The sequence below is a fragment of the Propithecus coquereli genome, unplaced genomic scaffold, assembly GCF_000956105.1.
Source record: "Propithecus coquereli isolate 6110/MARCELLA unplaced genomic scaffold, Pcoq_1.0 Scaffold1, whole genome shotgun sequence".
NCBI lineage: Eukaryota > Metazoa > Chordata > Mammalia > Primates > Indriidae > Propithecus > Propithecus coquereli.
Genome location: NW_012133857.1, coordinates 29,027,972 through 29,047,780, shown reverse-complemented (window position 1 = coordinate 29,047,780; position 19,809 = coordinate 29,027,972). Strand labels below are relative to the sequence as shown.

The 19,809-nt window shown below is 43.3% G+C and overlaps 1 protein-coding gene across 2 annotated transcripts in view; it reads left to right on the top strand.

Annotated features, from left to right (window-relative positions):
• Positions 1-3,005: 3,005 nt before the first annotated feature.
• The window catches only part of LRIG1 (leucine-rich repeats and immunoglobulin-like domains 1), a 111,262-nt gene continuing 94,458 nt past the window's right edge, over positions 3,006-19,809 (top strand). For both annotated transcript variants that reach the window (XM_012638222.1, XM_012638214.1), the window contains exon 1: positions 3,006-3,829. In XM_012638222.1, coding sequence (XP_012493676.1) covers positions 3,612-3,829 — 218 coding nt within the window. In that variant the 5' untranslated portion in view covers positions 3,006-3,611. The remainder of the gene's footprint in view (positions 3,830-19,809) is intronic.

Genomic DNA, 19,809 nt, shown 5'->3' with positions numbered 1-19,809 from the left:
AACAGAACATAATGCAAAATCTTGCCTAACATTATGAAAGCACCTCTGAATCTCAGCATTCTTTAAAACCACCAATTATCACCACCTAGGACCGTAGCAAATTGCCACAATTCAGTCCCCAGGAAGTTGTGTTTAAAACAAAAATCTATGTGGTCTACCTGCTTTTTTGTTATTTTGTCATTTGCTTCTCTTCGCAATCCTTGGTCATTTCAGGTTTTTTAGATTTTGGAGTTGCTCTCTCTAGTAGTGGTTTAGGATGATTAACTGCTAGGGCTTCTGTATTCAAGAGATCCCTGCTGTGATTGTCATTGGGGATTTGATTCCAATTTGACCCTGGAGTTTGGTCTCTGGTAGATTAAAATGAACTGGAAAATAAAAAAATCCCTACCTGACCCACTCAAGGAATAAGTAACTATTTAAAATTATGAAAGTAGCAGTGTTTGGAAAATAAGGACCCAGAGTATTTGAATCAACTGTTGCTCTGTGCTGAATGGACCAAGACTTGCTTTTTTTAAAAGCCAGGACAAAGATTCCCTTAGAAACTTGCCATTGCTGTTCTTAGGGTCTCCCTGATCTTAAGTTTTGGCCACAGAAGCATTCTCCCCTGAGCTGGCTATCACTGCTCTCCAAGCCCACACTCTCATTGCAATGGCAGGCAGGTTGCTAGTATGTGGGCAAACTTCCATACATGGTATGGGGAGCAGACATGACTTCATGCTTTGCTGTAGACGAAAAGAACTGCCAAGGCTCAGGCGCCCTGTCCCCCCAGTGTTCCTCAGCTTTGAAATCCTTTTCTCTAGCTGTGTGGTAACCAGACCAGAAGGGATGATTTAGATTTGTGGGTATACTCTTACCTTGCAGATTCTCAAATCCTATCCTCCAGAACTCTGGGATTCCCAAAGAACATCTCACAGGTATACCCATAAACATTTGAAAAATGTTTACAGTACTAATAATGGGACAGATCTGAAAGATAATTTTGGGTCAGCATCTCAAGAGGTTCAATCAGCTCAATTTATTTTTGCTGCATATGCTACTTTATTGGGGGGAGGATGGATGATCTGACAGTTTTGTTTTAAAAAATGATCATGGGTATTCTGCATTAAATTACTGTTTTCTGTTTTTTGGTCTTGAAAAACTTAAACACTGACATAGAGGATTTCATAAATTTGAGGTCCTTTAAATTCTATTCCCCTTGCTTATTATTGTCTTTCCCAAAAGGCATGAAAACAGACATATTTCTTCTTATCCAGATGGAAGGTGTACATTTATATGGATTACGAATGAAACACAAAAGCTGCTTAAAGTCTTGGGTAGAATGGGTCAGGTGCAGAATTTTTCCAATAATATTTCTTGGGAATCAGATTTGAATTGATTTACACACATATTTGAACACTGCTTTGGGCATCACTGCTAAGATCATACAAAAAAAAAAAAGAAGAAGAAGAAAAGAGAAAGAAAAATAAGGCACCATTATCTCAGGACATAATGAATCAGAAGGGGAAGGAGGAAAAAGAGGGAAGGAAAGGATAAGAAAGGCAACCAGCAACCACTTGACTACCAAGCCCAGACCAAATTTTGGTTAAAGAAAAGAGGTGATCTTACAGTGGAGGGAAAGTTTAACACATTTAAGTGCTCCTCAATGAAAGCAAATCCCTTAGAATGTGCTAACAGTGGAATAAAAGCTTCAAAATTTTTTTTGCTTTTCTTCCTGAGGAACATCTCCTTCCCCTCATTTCCATAATGCACAACTCAGATTTAACGTGCTGTAGCAAATGTTTTTCAACAGATTTGACCTGTTTAATTTTCCTGACAATGTGTGCAGTTTTGTCAGAAACTTACTCTTGGGAAGGGATATGAGACACCGGCAAACCAAAATGCCCAGAGGGGCAGCTATATATTACAGTGCTAGTCTTTTTCTTTTTCTTTTTTTTCATAGTGTGTGTGCCTTACTGTTTTCGTGCACTGTCATATAACACATGGCTGCTATATTCTGATCTGTAAAAGCCAAAGTTAGAAGTAACTGCTGTTTCTCCTTTTATTCTGTCTTTTAGGAGCACTGTAGCTATGACTTCTCGAAACCGACTTTAAAAGGCTCTGATTTAAAATACACACACACACACACACACAAACACACAAAATAAACGAACAACAATAATAACAAGGAAAACCCTTTATCAAAGGCTGGAGCATTTCCAGAAATACCCTTCAACTAACTAGGGGCAGGGGAGGGAGGTGCACATTTGAGACTTGGTTTCTGCATTTACACATTCATTTTGGTAATTAAGGACATATTGATGGATTTAAGTCGTCAAGAACGAGTAAGGAGCAGAAATGAGCTCCAGGCTGTTCGAGGAGAAAGAGACCACCCCTAATGAAATAACTAAGAATGCCCCAATCAGGAGGAAGTGTGTTAAGTTTTAAACCTGTGTCTTTGCTCCTGCAAGGCATCTGGTAAATGGGTGCGGATTTGCTGTAAATCTGCGATCCTACTTGCAGCCACGAAAGGAGGAAAAAAACCTCGGGGCCAGACAGTTCTAACGCGGGGGCGTTACCCTCTTAACCAACTTTCTCGCCTCTTCTAGACGAAGAGGGCATATCTTTATGCCTCCTTTCCCAGCCGGAGTCTCCCTTCTCCACCAACAGCTGTATGTCTCCTTTAAGAGGCGGGGGCCGTCCCTCCCTTTCTCCTCCCAGCCCCCCGCCCTTCACACCTCGGGTGGGAAACAAGTGTGGGGGCGGGGGGGGGCGGTCGTTGCGGGAGGGGCGGGATCCTTGTGAGCGTTCCAATGGCCCTCGAGGCTGGACTTCGGTGGCCAATGAGCAGCAGGCGGGGGGCGTGGTGGGGCGCTGTTGCAAAGCATCCAACGTGGGCCTGCAGGCGGCCGCGGGGCGCGGAGCCGAGGGGGTGTGTGAGGCCGCGCGGCCGGGGGCGGGGCCTAGGGGACCAGCCGGGGCTGGGCCGCCGGGAGGCTTGCGGCAAGCGGCTGATTGTTCAGCCGCGAGGTCGGCGGGGTTTTCGCTGCGTGGAGGAGCCGTGTGGCACCCGAGACTGCGCGCGCGCGCTCTGCCCACGGCACTGGGACAGCGAGGGGCACGGGGCTCTCCGAGCGCGGGACTGGCCGCGCCGTCCAGCCCGGGGTGTGCAGTTTTGCCCTCCAAGCCAAGAGGAAGATGCCCGTCGGCGCCGAGCTCGGGCTGCGGGGCTGAGCGCCTTCCTTCCAGTAGCGGCAGCAGCACTGCCCTCGGCCGGCGTCGGCAGCGGCACTTGGCGTGCGCGGGGGCTCAGGAACCGGCCCAGAGCGCGGCGGGAGGACGAGAAGGGCCGGCTGAACACGCCTAGCCCGAATTTGTGGGGTTTGCAGCGAGCTCGGGCGGGTCGGCCCGAATGGGCGCGGGGTTCGCGGTCCGGGCCGGGTGCTGCGGAGCGGCCCTGGCACCAGGGGCCCGCTGAGCGCCGGAGCCGCAGCCGCGGAGAGAACTTGTGCTGGCGGCTATGCCCCGGCGCGGAGCCTAGTGCCGAGCGCAATCCCCGCGGGCCTGCCCGCGCCTGCGGCCGCCCGGGACCCCACAGTCCCCGCGCCCGGAGTTCGCGGCGCGCTCCAGACAAGATGGCGCGGCCGGTCCGGGGAGCGCTCGGGGCCCCGCGCCGCTCGCCTTGCCTTCTGCTCCTGTGGCTGCTGCTGCTTCGGCTGGAGCCGGCGACGGCTGTGGCCGGCCCGCGGGCGCCCTGCGCGGCCGGCTGCACTTGCGCTGGGGAGTCTCTGGACTGCGGCGGGCGCGGGCTGGCGGCGCTGCCCGGGGACCTGCCCTCCTGGACGCGGAGCCTGTGAGTACCACCCTTTCCGCCGACCCTGCGCTGTCATTTGGGGACGGGGTGGCCCGGGTTTTTCCCCGGGAAGGGGGTGCGGATTGGGTTGTGTGTGTGGAGTTGTGTGGGCCGGAAGACTGCTAGCGTGGGGTGGCAGAGGGGGACCGTGCGTGGGGGCCTGGGCTAGAGAGGGCAGACGTGAGAGTCTGCAGGGGACTGGAGTCTGTGCCTCGTGGGGTCTGGAGGTGAGCGAGCGTGGGTCGTGAAGGTTTGGAGGTGAGCAAGTGAGCGTCGCGAGGGCGACCTGCAGGTTAGTGCGTGGGAGTCTGGAGGTGAGAGTGTGTGTGTGGGTGGGTGGGAAACGTCTGGGGCAGAGTGTGAGGAAGTCGCTGTGGGGGTCTTTGGGTATGTTTCCTTTTTCCTCTCCTGTAATCCTACTCTTCGGTGTCTGAGTTCCTTGGTCTTCCAGTGGGTAATGAATGAAGGTGACTCTTGGCTCCAGTCTTCCATTTACATTATTTATTAGAGAGAGTGTGTGTGTAGCTGCCTCTTGATCCCCGAGGACCATAGTGGCCTGATTTGGCTCTGGCTAGGGCAGAAAGCAGCCTTCCCCCGCGACCCCCAAGTTAGAGGGCTTGACAGTTCTTAGAGATCTGTGAGTACTGGGAGTTTGTCCTTTTCCGCCTGGCTGGTATTTTAGGGAACTGTGTTCCAGACTCTTCCTGTCTGTTCCCTAGGGCCCCATTGGGCTTGATGATCCAGTGGGGTGGGGCCCACCGTCAAGAGTTTCTCCTCCATAAATGGTGCAAATGAGTTTTGGAATACTCCTGCTTCAGGAGAGGGTTCCAGGGGCTTGGCTGATTTAAGCAGAGTTTGTTTCACCGGAAAGAGGCTCTTTTCTCTGCTGTCAGGATTTTGGCCTTTTAGGACTTAATGGGACACTTCTTACAGGAGATTTGGCAGGAAAAAAGACATTAGAGTTCTGTAAGCATGGTAGAATAGAATAGCCGCCTTCTACTTCTGAAAAATCTGGTCCATGAGTTAAATCCTGTCGAGTTATCAGTAATTAGCATCTCTGTAGAACTATTAGTACCTTTTAGAAAAGGCCTAGCTTGAATAGTCACCTTTTCAGTTGAATAATTGGACATCTTTTCTAGAACACAGAAGAGGGACAGTAGTAACCTCAGGCATGACATTCGCTGTTTAAAAAAGAGAATCAAAACTGGTGACACAAGTTTTAATCAACACTTGTGGCTTGATGGAAGAAAATGTGGTCTGGTTGGTTATCTGGCTGCGGTGAGGGGAAGAAATTAATTCCTTTTTAATGTGAAGATACGGTACTTCTCAAAATGGGGCATGGATCTTTTACACGGTCCAAGAGACACACTGCCCATGAGCAAGTACTACAGAGTTCTGAAGCTTGCCGGGACTCTTTGGTTAACTTGGGTTTTCTCTTCAGTATCTGCTTCAGGGGCATCAGTCAGTGGTCATAGGGTGAGTTTTAACACAGGCAGTAGCTGTGTTAGGTACTGGGAGATAGAGCCCAGTATTGCTGTAAGTAATGTTTTATTTAGCTGAGGCAGTCTGGGATTTTGTGACTTTTTTTTCCTTTACATACTTAAGGTAGGTTTTTTTTTTTGATAGAATCATGTGGGCAGAATCAGATTAATTTCTTAAGTGTTCACCTGTTGGAAGACTGACTCCCAATGCCATGTGTCAGTGGCTTTGTGGGGAAGGCACTTAGTTCTGAAGCGGTAACTTCCGAGAGAGGACAGGGTGTCCTCTTATTTGCGCTTTCCTGTGGTCACAAGATTGACTTTGCCTTGCCCTTTAATTTTTGGAGCAAAACATACTGGTCGTTTTTTTTAGACTTTTTGTTGCCTAGGAGTGACATTAGCGTAAATACCTTTAAACTTGCGTCTTTCTTTTTTACTCACACATTTGATGATCAATAAATACCAAACTGAGTATTTTGAGCCTCACTAGACTTAATTATACTAATTACGATGTTAACTGATTAGATTTTAAGATGTGAGCAGTGCAATTTCTGGTTAGTTTGTGGCAACACAATGTATAACACAAAATAGCTATTCTTTGAAAAGCGTTTGTGAAGTTATTTCTGATTAAGGAAAAATCAAGCAAATGTGGCTTGTTTCCCCTAGACTTAAGATTTCTCAATTTAAACCACTAGTCTTATTCTGAAATTCCATAAGAATATTTGTACTGCTTATATTCCTGCCTAAGATTCAGTAAGGGGAGAAATTTAGGGGAGAAATTCTGTGTATATAATTATAATAAAATATCGAAGTTTCACCAAGTTTACACCCTCTAAGTCCATTGTGTCTAGAAAATGCCTTGAGCTAGTTTATAATCCTATGAACTAGATTTACTGCAGCTAGTTCAAACAATTTCAGGCTGTGGGTTTGAGATAGCACGGGACCTGTGGCTTTATGGGACTTTTTTTCTTTTTTTTAGAGCGAGCCTCGCTGTGTTGCCCTGGGTAGAGTGCAGTGGGGTGATCATAGCTCACTGCAACCTCCAACTCCTGGGCTCCAGTGATCCTCCTGCCTCAGCCTCCCCAGTAGCTGGGACTACAGGCTCTCGCCACCACGCCCGGCTCATTTTTCTGTTTTTAGTAGAGACAGGGTCTTACTGTTGTTCAGGCTGGTCTCAAACTCACTGAGCTCAAACCATCTCCTCCTGCCTCCCAGATTGCTGGGATTACAGGTGTAAGCCACCACGCCCCGCCTTGTTTTTTTTTGCTTTTGTAAATAGTGCATCTAATTTTGAAGTTGCTACTGGGCCTAACAGAGAAGGTAAAGCTTTGAAATAGTGAATGTAAATGCATTGTGAATAGAAGAAACAGAATAGAGCTGATAGAGGGGAATATTGTTTCATTCCTGGGGCCTGAGGATAACTTATTCAGCACAATAACTTATAGTTGTAGTAGTCAAGCCATAACTGAGTCTTCCATCCCATTACGTAGGTGAGATTGGCACAGTCCAACCAGCACATTCATAAATAGCACCAAGCCATTGCCAAGCCTTATTCCAACTTCCCAGAACCTTAGAAGAAGTTGAACTCACATGTTTGCTTTCTTTGAAATTATTTTTGAGAACATGGTTTCAGAAGCTAAGAAGTATTAAATACAAGTTACCTTAGACTCTTATCTGTGGCATAAATTTGAGCACAGTGTTTAGTCACAAAATATTGCAGTGTAAAAGTTCTGATAGCTGAATGATAGCCAGTTGGGATTGGGAAGGGAGGAAGAACGAACCTTGATTTTTGTGCTCAGTGTGGAGGGAAGATGACAGGACATTCAAAAGCAAGGACATTCGCAAAGGACACCAAATGTGGTTATCCCAAGCCACATTAAGATGAGTTTATTGATTTGAGTCTCTTTGTATTATGTGTTTGCAATATCAAATCCGGTAGCTTAAATCTAACCTTGCCAGTTTTGTCACAGAAGTGGTGCTTATGATTACATTAGAAAATAAACACAAACTATGGTTGCTATTCTAATTGTGAAGCAAAGAGGGCCTTTGTCTTTCAGATGTTACAGCTGTGCTTGAAGGCCTAGGTGTGTAGGGTGTTGTGAATTAAGGGTTTGGAAAATACTTCCCATCCTGTTTATGCAAATTAGTTTTAAAGTGCAGATGACCAGATTGTTTCAGAACTAAACTGAGGTTGGATTTGTGGGGTTTTGTTTTGTTTTGTTTTGTTTTTAAAGAAGTAGTTGTATGGATGATCCTGAAGTATTCCTTCTGCCTTTTTTCCTCTGTGTCACCATATCACTCAAGAAGAACTGAACAGACCTTCAACATCTTCTGATTTGTGGGTTGGGCAAGGGGTTGTTTGGAATAGGGAGTGTTTTAGACACAGAGTAACGGCCAAGAAAAAAATCTGAAAATTGCAAGTGCTCTCAGAGTTGTAGGGAGCTTTAGCTTGAGTTCAGAGTCCTTTTCTTTGCAACAGATGTCAGAAGGCTGGCCTCACTTCCCTCTTGGTGGTGAAGAACTTGTCTGTTGCTAGTTCTCTGATAACCTTTTTTGAGTACGAGGAGGTTTCTGGCAAATAACATTGGTTGCCTTGAGAGAAAGGCACACTGTTTAAGTCTTGCCGATGTGAGATTATGGCCATATAATCTAATTTTTGAGTAGTGTCAAAATTAGAGTGTGTCCAGAGACCCCTCAGGGACTAATATAAATTAATTCTGTATTGACACACACAGTGTCCCTCTTGCCTTTGGGATATGTCAGACCTGTACCTGCCCTCCTTTTCAAGGGACTGTTTTAAAAAGGAATATGTTCCTCTCTTTCCATAACGACATTTGGTTACTAGATTTCACAAACTTTGGATTTTTGAATGTATTATCGGCAGTAATTCTTGGGAATGTCTTCAAAAATATGAAGAAAATTCAGTGATTCAGTGTAGTGTGATGATTGCTGGTTCCTAGTGAATGTCCCCATGTGCTGGCTCCCCAGCTTCACACAGTGAGCTGAACGTTTCCCTCCCTCCAGTGTTAATTACTTTGCCTGGGTTCCCCTTGCAGCTTCCCCGAGCATGTGGGGACGGCCTCTGGCTGACCTCTCTCTCCCCCAGACACCATGCTCACAATAAAAGGGCCTCTCCCCGATTCTGCAGAGGTGTCTCCTTGGTGCAAAGTCTTTTCAGCATCCTCTCTTTCAGGGTGGACAGGAATGCGGGAGAGCTGCACTAGGGTTTTGTGTGCCTTAACAGTGCACCTGGCCCAGTGTTGTGCACCTGCTAAAGCCCTGAAGGTTTGTTATTAATAGATGGGAGGGCTGGATGGAGGTTGTTTAAAATAGCCTATGGTTATTTTAAAAGTGACATCCACAGGAGAGGGAAAACTACAGAAGGGATTCATTGAACTGAAAATTGCTATAAGCAGTAATGGATGTTGGTTGTACCAGGCTCTTTTTTCTTCTTTTCCTCATTTGTTTAAGACATAAAAGGGATTCCTCTGTCTCACCCCATAGGTAGAAGGACTTTAAGTTTCCTGAGCAAACCAAACTTTCAATTCCTTTTGAATAAACTGGGTGACATTTACTCACTGGGGACCTTCCCCCTCCTCAGTGACTGCAATTTGAAACCCTGGGGGTCTTTTAAAAGTGAACAGGACTCTGGGCTGTGTTAATATTCAGAGCTCTTTATAATGGATGCAGTTTCAAAGGCTGAAGGCATTGTCTTGAGACAAGAGGGAGGGGGGGTGGAGGAAAAATTCCCAGGCAGAGGAGGGAAAATATCTAAAAATCTTGAATGTTCACCAGCCTGTGGGAAATTTAGGGACTGTTAGTGTTATTTTTCATGACTTAAGCATGACATTGAGCCAGTGGAGTTCTTTCCATCTGCTTCAGGGCTTCAGTTGTTATGTGTCAGAAATGTGATTATCTTTTACTTTTGTTTCAAGTTAAAATGTGGCAATGAATAAGAAACTCAGATCTGTTGTTATCTCCTCTGCAAAGACATAAAGGACTTTGAAAACCAGAGGTTAAACTTTTTTTTTTTTTTACTATAGTTTATCCTCTGGAACCTGTATTTATTTTTTGCGAAAAAGAATTTTATATAGTTGTAGAGTTTAGAATAGCAGTCCAAACTAACTGACTAATTGGCCAATTATGACTGGGGCTGAGAAATTTTCTGAAGAACTTGATACATGGCCATTGTTGTTATTAAGCAAAATGAGTGGATGGAGCAATAAAGTTTGCAGAAAAACATGAAAATTGCAGTTCGTAGATGGTCTAATTGGAAGTTGCCAATTTGTGTCACCTTTTTGCAGGGCAAATATGCTTGTGAACTTTTCTTATCCAAAGGCTTTAAATGCTTTATGTTTCTATACTGTTATATAATTTAATACCATATCTGTGTTTTTGATCCAAGCACTTTGTATGCATAATCTTCTAAAACACAAGTTATAAACTCAGTCTGCTTATAAAAGTCATTCCAGAGCCAGGCACAGTGGCATGTGCCTGTTGTCCCAGCTACTTGGGAGGCTGAGACAGGAGGATGGCTTGAGGCCAGGAGTTTGAGGCTGTAGTGGGCTATCACCATGCCTGTGGATAGCCACTGCATTCCAACCTAGACAACAGAGCAAGACCCTCGTCTCAAAAAAAAAAATTCATTCCATTTTTTTAAAAGCTGTTTTTCCATTTCCATGAGATTTATACTCTCCGTTTCCTTCCTTTAGTTCTTTATATCCTCTGAATAGGCATTTGCTACCCAACTGTCCCCTGGTCTCTGGGTTACTGACTGGAGGAAAGGGTGGATGAGGATGAAGCTTTCTTCACTTTTACTCTGTTAAGTATGCAGGGTCTCTCATCCCTGGTGGTCAAACCCAGCCCACACCTTTGATGTGGTAAAAGGGTTGAAAGTTATTTCTGTGGTCCATTCCTGGCACCTTTACCAACTACATGTGTGAGAAGTAAGTTAGATGATGCGTGTGTTTAGCCAAGTTCCTCAATGTGGATCCATCAACTTGGCGATGATTCCAGAGCACAGTTGGAAGGTTAAGGCCTCAGTAACTCAAATTTTGCATCCTCTCTCACAGCCAGTCTCTCCAAGTCAGATTTCCTGGTGACAAGGGCTTTCCTGGGAAAAGTTTACATTTGTGATATGAAAGAGTCTTTTGGGGTGGGAGGATGGCAGGGCAGCCTTCTCCTGTAAGACTTTTGGTAATATGTATAAAGTGTAGCACATGAAACTTCATGTGACCTTGGAAATCTCAGATGAACAGGAGGGAAGCTATGAACAGTTGCAGCAAATTATATAATTAGCAGAAATTATTGAGTTAGTTTATAAATCTATTCCAGTTGTACAAATACTTCTGTCTATTTAGCATTACCCTTTTGGGAGGTGGTGAGGTATGAGAAGGAGGCATGGAAATGAGAGGCCCTTAAACTAATCATTTTATCCTATTATTTCCCAGGGTTTCATTGAAACTGAGCCCTACCAAGATGCAAGTAGCGCCTCTCAGTCAATAGCTTGGAAAAATGCAGGTGCACTCTTCCAAACAGGGTTAGGTTTCAGAGTTTAGGGTTGGTTGAATCCTCACTGTACCCACTTCTCTTTGGAAGGACTTGAGGGAGGAGGTGGAGGAGGGAGGGGAGACAATAGTTGAGTTGTACGCAGAGAACATTTTTCCTTTGTTTTGATCTGTTTACAATCGTATGGTAACTTTGCAGAGGACACGGGCAGTGAACACAGGGTCATTTGAGGAATTTGGCAAGGATGCCACCTGAAAAGCCGTTTACCGTTTGCTGTTGCTCCTTGTGCACCTGTATCTGCGTTCCTTCCCCAGTGAAAGGCCATGATTCACAGCCTTGCCCACATGAACGGCTACGATTGTTTGCATCTTTATTACTATTTAATCTAGCATAACCGGTAAGGCCCATTGTGCGAACAACTAATCCGTTCATCTCTGCGAGTCCTAATACATCTTGGTTTCCGTATGAACCAGGATGCGGGTTCCAATCACTACTTGTTCAGTTTGTTTTGGCAAAAGGTGGCATTCGGAGGGCTTAAAGATAGCATGGCCTGTCTGTTTTTAGGTGCTTTGCATTTATTATTCTTTAAACTTTTGTGGTGCGCAGGTCTGTAATCTTTTATGATCTGCAAGTGTTTTCTTTTCTCAAGGTCTCACATTATTAGGAAGAAAGTGAATGAAATGAGTGAGGGTCTCTCCCCCATGCAGAATTAACTGGATGTTGAGAAACAAGGTGAAGATAACAGAGGGATTCCTTTTTTTTTTTTTAGGTGATAACCCCCTCAACTTTATCTTCTAAGACTCATTTATGCAGCATTTAGCAAGTGTCCCCATCCCTGCTCCCCATCCCTCTCATCTTTGCTCCTTCCACCAATTTATAATTTGCTGTTCAAATAATTTACTGCTTATCCTGGTCAGAGCATGTATTGCACTCATAAATTCTTTCTCCTGGATTACCTACTTGATTATAGCTTGTTAGATACAATGGGAAGGATTGAGCACTTCTGAACTGGGGGCGGGGGAGGATAGATAATCTTGCTTTAGTTCCAAATCTTGTAGTTCCAATGCTCTTTGTTGGAAAGCATTTGTATTTCAAGCCGTAGCACTTTGGGCTGGATAACAAGGAATTGTCAGGCTGGGCTCTGCTTAGTAGGCTGTTGCAGATACAGCTTCTTTTTCTTATGAGATTTGATTTTTTAAAAAATTCTGAATTGAGGGAACATTTGATATGCAGTCAGGTACTTTAAATGAACTAACTCACTTGTGTTGGTATAAGGTATTTTTTCCTTTTATTCTGGAGATAGGCAAGCATCTGCACAAATAGAATAATGTAAGAACTCTTTGTCCTTGTCATCCCCCTTCAGCAGTCATCAACATGTAGCATGTCTTGTTTGATCTATGCCCCAGTACACTTCTCTTCCAAGTTTTTTGGAAGTAAGTCTAAGGCATATCATTTCATCTGCAAATGTATAGGCTTTTTTTTTTTATTAACAGCTTTATTGAGATGTCATTCACATGCCATAGTATTCACTGTAGGATGGTTTTAAGAAATGTGAATATGAAAAAAATTAAAAAAAAAAAGGTTGACATTTATCTTAACTGATTTTCCAAAGGGAATTTTGGTAAGCTGCATATTTACAGAATGTTTATTGGGTACTTACTGTGTGCACTCTAATTTATATATTCTGAAAATACAGGTTTTTGTTTTTTTTTTCTTTTGTGGTAGGTACTTATAAAGTTCTTTTGTCCTAGAACTATGGGTAATTCTGATTAGCTTTCTTTTCTCTCCGAGTAGCTTTTAAATTGGGAGGTTTCTATCAAGCTGTTAATTGTTGGTTAGAATCCATTAGTGAACATACATAATTATGAATGGAATGAATCATTTAAAAAGTGATATTTTGGATATTGTTGTTTAATAGAGGGATAATTAGCCATTGGTTATAGTTAAGTCATGAGTCTGAATTGAGTTAACTATTGTTTACTTTGCAAAGCCTGACCCTCCAGCTGTGGCTACTTGAGGCTGCCTTAAATAGAGTTGGAGGCACCCTGTAAGAAAATCCTCAAAAAGCAAAGAAATAGGTTCCTGGAACCCTCTGTGCTTGATTTAAACTTCACACAGATTCAAAAATGCTTGTCCAAGAAGCTGCTGAATGGTTTGTTTTGTTGTGTAGAAGTCCATAGTTTAATTTCCCCTTAGCTACTTTGTTGGTTAGGGGATTCCATTAGAATAGAATTGGTCCTGGCTGCAACTTAATTAGGCATCTGAATGGGGGTAACTAGTCCTCCAACTTTCATTCATTTTATCATGGTTTATAGAATGATTTCCATATTCTACCTGTGAAAATCTAATTCCAGGTAGATTATGGAGTGTGCAGTGGTTTTAAAAGCTGTCAACATAGGTTAAACTTATAGATCTGTGAAGCTTAATTAAATTTATATATTCGATTAAATACTATTTACAGTGGGTTCTCTGTTTAGAAAAGTGGAAGTGCACTCCACAGGGTTTAAGAAAAGTTTATGGGGGAGAAAAACTTACAGTTGAGAGATTCTGACTACAAATTTAAGTTCTATTTTGCAATTTGGGAGAACTTCATTCTTTCATCTGATTTCAGCAGTACGATACTTTGATCTAGCATCATGCCAACATCTTAGTTTTCATTTTATTTTTAATTAAAAGAATTCTTGTGTGTGTCTGTGATTTCCTTCCTCCACCTGGGCTGGTGTGAGTTTCTGGCACACAAGCTCCCAGTGCTTGCAAAACTTATAAACAGCCAGAAGAGCTTGTTGCTTCCAGGAAGTGGGTTGTTGATGCAGTGAAGTGATGGATGCAGAAGCTGCGGCTCGAATGGAACAGGGTTTCGTGCATTTTGGAGGAGAGGAGGTCCAGAAAGCAAACTGACATGTTCTGTAGCTATTAACGCCTTCCTCATCCCAAATTCCTCTGACTGTTTTCTCAGATTTGGAGTCTGTGTAGGACTCTCAGCCATGGGTGGTTTGGCCTCATCCAGGGCTGTGCTTTACCAACAGAAAAATCAGGAACACTTCTGTGGAGTTGTTTAGATTCTTTCATAAGTTCATTGAAACAATACTTAGAAATGATTAAATTATATTCAATTCTGGACTGTCCTAAACTAGTGACTGACTTCAATTGTTATTTACTTGGGAGTCAGGAACTTTATTATTGTATGTGAACTCTTGGTGCCCAGAATATCTTTCTGGGCAGAAAGGAATCCATATTTTCATTAGGTTTCTTAAAAGAGTCTTGATTAAAGAGGAATTTAAAGACTAGCGACCTAAATAAAAGGAAAAAATTAATTTTCTTACAGCTACAAAGGCAGAAATGTGGTAGAATGGGAAACTAGCCCATGACTGGGCCTCAGGTGACCTTGGGGTTTTGTCCCTGCTCTGCCACTGATTGGCAGTGTGACCTTGGGTTAGTCACTTGATTTCCTGTCTATAAAGGGATATATAACTTCTGAGACTCCTCATTTTCAGGTTTATGATTTTATCCTGATTGATTCAAAGAGGGAATAAACTTTATAACTCACTGGATGGTAAGAATGAATACATTGATCTGTGTCTAGACTGCTTACTTGAAAGTGCTCTTTGAATGTTTGGTACTTCTAAGTGAAATTCTCAAACGGATACTATGAGCAGCAAAGGGAAAAGAAAAAGGATACATGTGGGAGAGTGAGAGTCTCAATGAGGGCCCCATCTGTGGACCTTTGGGTGCTATTGAAGGGGATCGAATAGGCCACAAAGTCATGCTTTCTTTGATTATTGCCTCCCTTTCCCCTCTGGCCCAAAGAAAACTATGGAAGTTGATGCATATCCACTTTAGATCTTTGATTTAGCTTTTAAGAACTTAAGTTAAAAAAAAAAAAAGCAAATAATAAAAAGAAAAAAAGCAAATAAATTAATTGCATGTTTTTCCAAAGGGTCATTTTCTTAGATCCTTTCTTAGGGCCACCACAGGCAACATTTCTCTCAAGCAGGCCTTCAGTGAATAGTTGGGATGAGTGAAGTTGTAAGCAATGCTGATAAACTGTAAAGACTAGATGGCCTGTCTGTAACTTTCAATAGTAGCATCCACAGGAAGGGCAGCTACCACCATGTTGTCTGTCCTTTGTGAGCCAGCTTGCCATCAGAGTAGGCTTCAGCCCTTTTACCAGGGAGATCCTTTGTGTGTACCTTTCACGGCAAAAGCTCAGCAGCCTAATATGTACTGCCCGGTGGCTTCTTTCTCCAGTGTTGAGGTCTCTGTTTTTGGTCAAATTCATACCAAATTTACCCATCTACCTAGGTTCGTATTGGGTTCCTCTGGTTAAACTCTGTTTTTGAAAATATTGACAATTATGACAGTAGTTGGACTCCTTAAAAGATTTTATTTATCATGCAGCATCTAGAAACTTTTATTTCCCATGTTCTGAATATCCACCTTTCTTCCACACGGAATTTGTTAGTGCCTTCAGTGAAAATTCTTGGACTTTTTTCATCCTTCCATTCATTCTTTATCATATACATTTTCATGGGATGAAACCTTTGGGTTTTTTTTTTTTCCTGTTTTTTTCTTTAGAACAAATTCTTGGAATTTGGAGCTTTGTTGGGGGATACAGCTAAAATGCAGTGAAGTTGGAGGTACAATTAGTGGTTTGGAACTTCTTGATAGAAGTTTAACAAGAATTAGGGACTACTTTAGGACTAATGGAAATAGTCCAAAAAACTAGACTTTTAAAAAAACATTCTCCCTTTAAGACCCAAAGATGACCTTTTCCACTGTGCTTTCTGAGATCAAAATAGGCCAGATGATCTTCCCACCCTTCCACAAGCTATGTCAGTGTCACACATTCTGTTACTCACTTGATCTCGTTCTGGTGAATTTATAATTTATGTCTTGTCCTCTCCCAGAGGATTCTCTGAGTCTGTCTGATTAGGTAACTTTTCACACACCCCTGTCTTTTTTTTCTCCACTTAGACTTGAAAGCAGCAAGGATTGGTCAGTCTCATGTACCTAGGAATCCCTTGATAATTATTTGTTTATTGCCTTACACCTTCTTTCTTGGAGCTTGGTAGATTCTTTGAGGCCAGAAAGGATCCCAATGTCTCATTGTTTGTCAGATGGGTTCTGAGGTTTACCCCTGAAGTGTGATTATTCCTAATTGGCCTGTGTGGAGGACTCAACAGAAGTGTTTTTGGAATTTAGATACAAGGAGTAAAAAGTCCATTTGCTTTGTGCTGGGGATCTGTTTTCCCCTCAAGAGCCAGCTGATGGGTAAAGGGGTAAATTCAGAGGCTGTCTTCAATTGTTGGGGCTCCTTGCAGTGTGGACCCTAATAAGAAGACGTAGCTTGTGGTTTGTCTGATTTTATATGTCAGAACTTTTGGAGAGAATATTTGACCTAAAACAAAAATTATGGATGGCCCTCCCTTCCTCTGCTATTTCTCTTTATTTTCTACTTTCTGCTTGAGAACCACTTCAAAGAATCAGATGTGTTGGTGCCAGACGCCATGCAGTTATTGTTAAAAGAATTTGGAAATATAATTGAAAACAAACTTTGTTGAGCAAAGCAGATCTAGGCGAGTTTTTACTTTGAGGGAGAAGGGAATTCCAAGTTTTTCCTCTATTTGGAGCTGATGTCTCAGAACACTTGTTCTGTGAGATGAATCATCTGTGAATTCTACATCTGGGAGTTATATATTGGGAAATGACATTCTTTTTAAATGTAGAAGAAACGCAAAAGCTTAAAGTTACAGTGTAGTTGGAAAATTCTAGTCAGAGTTTTAAAATATTAGCATTGAGGTGAAATTGGCAGAGTGATTGGACATGAGACTGTGATACTAAAATAGACATGTCCATATATGGAAAGCAATATGATAACCACCACGCTTATTTACTGGGACCCTTCTCCTTTGTTTTGAGACAGATGACATTTTTTTTAAATGTCATAAACATCAATTAATCAGAATCATTATTAATGCGCATGTGACTGGAGAGTCAGAATTTATTTGAACATTTGTCTTGAGCTCTTGAAATAAGTTCAGGCCCTGCCCAGCATTGGAAAGTGCAGAGCAATGTGGTGTTTCAGGGTCTTCTGTGAAGTCCTTCATTCCTTATGTCTGGCTGTGAGGGGAGGTGGTTGTGGGGACAGAGCAGCCTTGTTGTTAGGTGACACAGTGATAAGAGGCAGCTCTTGCTGCCTGGGTAACCTTGGCAATTTACTCTGCCTCAGTTTTCTCTTATAGAAAATGAAAATAATTGTCGTGCCCTCCTCACTAAGCTTGTTATGAGGACAAAAATGAAATAACAGTTTTAGAATGGGGCCTAACGCGTAGAAGAAGCTTGAGGAAGTTTAGCTATTTTTTTTTCATAACTATAGCAGTAATAACAGTTTACATTTTTTGTAGCAGGATACATCTGTGTTAACTAATTTTATCATCATTTTAACCCTACAAAGTATAATATATTGCCTCTGTTTTATACACAAGGCCCAGAGTAGTTGAATGACTTGGCCAGGGTCTATTGCCAGAGTTAGAACCCAAACCTGCATCTCTATGCTTGTATCTGGAAAGAATACTGTGCCCAGTACTGCCTGCTTTCTTTCCTTCCTTTCACGTCTATGAATTCCTTGAGGCCAGTGATTGGTCCTTCAGCTCTTTGGTGGCTCGAAGCACCTAGCACAGTTCTGGCCACACAGCTGGTGCTCTATAAATGGTGTCTTGAATGTGATCCTGAAGAGCATGCATCTTTGTTGGTAGGCTTGTGTGTCAAAATCCATTTTTGGTTTGCCTCTTTGGTGAGAGGGATGGTAGCATGCACATATGTCTTGCCATCTGTTGTTTATTGTTTCTGTTGGGTTGTGGTTTGTGTTCCTGTTCCATGTTTCTTTGGTTTCTGGAGCAACTGCGAATATTGTATGCTCAGGGATCAAAAAAAGTAAACTATTTATAAACAGTAAAGTATCCTTGGGTTTGGAAAGTGTTTTTCTCAAATGCGTGTATATTTGGCGGCTTTATTATAATCTCACTGATGTATCGTTAGACAATTGGCAGATTGAGGCACATCTAAGAGATGGGTGAGTCGCAGTCCGGCCTTGTGTAACCAGCTCACAGCCAGCCTTGACGATAAAGCCCTGGTGTCAGCACTGACCTGAGTGGTGTATTTTTAACTCAAGAACATATAAACAATTTAGCCTGCCGGTGGAGCTCATACTCGGCCGAAACCCTTGGCGTGCCTCTGGTTGTGTGGCATTGAGATGTGTGTGGTTCTGGGAGACTGCTGTGGCCACCAGTGACACACTGCCCTACTCTTCGTTTAGAAAATAGGAATGCAGCAGAGATGGAAGGGAGGAAGGTGGGATTTGTCCATGATTTTGTATGACCGATTTATGTTAAACTTTTCTTTTATACTATTTCACTGTGTTATGCAGACTTTAGGGGAAGTAGAGAGCTTTTTACTCACATCTGTTTTGTACTGCCCCTCACCCCCAGCCGCAGGGGTCTTTGCACAGTCACAAATTGGAGCACATGAATTCTGTTGCTTAAAGCACCCACCTCTCCAGCTTCGTCGAGCCTTCCTGCCTGGCTTCATCTCCTCCAGCCACCACTTGGCGCTTTCTCCAGACTCTCTTAATATTGCCCATACCCCTTGTCCCTCACCCACTATTCCCTCTGCGGGGGAAAAAGGTTCTTCCCTCTTTGCCTTGCAGACTCCTGTTCATCCATCTTAAATGTTTCTTCCCCTAGAAACCATAGCTGACATCCCTTTAAGTTAGATTCCCATCTTGCGGATTCTGTAATATTTTATACAGAAGTTACATTTGATATTTGATTAATACCCAACTCCTCCATTAATCTGTAAGCTCTCTGAAAGCAGGGACTGGCTTTGTTTCTGATCCACCATTGTATTCCTAGAATCTAGCACAAAGCCTGGAACATATTAAAAGCTCAATACAAATATCAATACAGATACAGATTTTGGCATTCATTCTTTATAGTCCTGTAAGTCCTATGAAAATACCTTTGCCAGACAAGTGGAATAATTTAGACCTCCCAGGGCTCATCTGTCTGTACATTTCCAAAATATACCTTGCCTGTTTGGTATATTCAGTTTCCTCCATCCCCCACCAAAATATTAGTGTTGAGAAGCTTAGAAGATTGGAAAGGAAGATGAAACAAATAGAACCAGAGTTGAAAAGATGACAGGTAGGCTGTTTACCTGCCTCATTAACAATTAGCAGTCCTTTTAGTCCCCCTGAACTTTGGGAAGGTGGCTTTTAAATCGTATATGCAAGTATTGTCACTGAAATTGCTTTTTAGTTTAAGCACTGAAATGAACTGTCTCCCACATGGGGCCCCTGGGCGTTGTGTCCCTGCTGGATGGATCTCTGGTGGCTGTCCTTGGCAGGTGGGCCAGACTTGGCAGTTCTCCTCCGTGTTGCATTTGGCGAGGAAGCCCACGGTGCCTTTCCCAACTGTTGACATGGTCTCTCATCTGCTCTTTTGCTGCAGCCGAGCTTTGGAGTCTGCTTTTCCAGAGTTGACACTTAAGGGGAGGGTGGCTTCTTACATGGACCAAGGCTGTCTAGACACCCTTCCCCTTGTGGTTATTCTGCTCAGTTTGTGCTGAGCCCTCGCCAGGCAGCTGGCTTGGGTTGCTTGGGCTCTCAGTTACTTTGCCGAGGCCTCTGCTTTGACAAAAAGGATGACCAGGCCAAGGTAGCTTCCCTCTTTGCTGCTGGCAGAGAGAAAGACTGCTTTCCTTGACCAGAGAGAGTTGTGAGAACACTAAGGGCAGGTTACCATGCCCTCAGTGGACCGAGCCAAAGTTAACAACGTAGATGGATAGAAGCTTCTGGGGCAGGAGACTCTGGGCAGATAGACTTATAAATCTGGCCTCTGTTAGTGTGAACCTCAGATGTGAGGTATGGCTCCCACCCCATCCGCAGACACACGGGATCTCTGTCCATGGCAGAGGGACCATTGCTAACACAGCTCC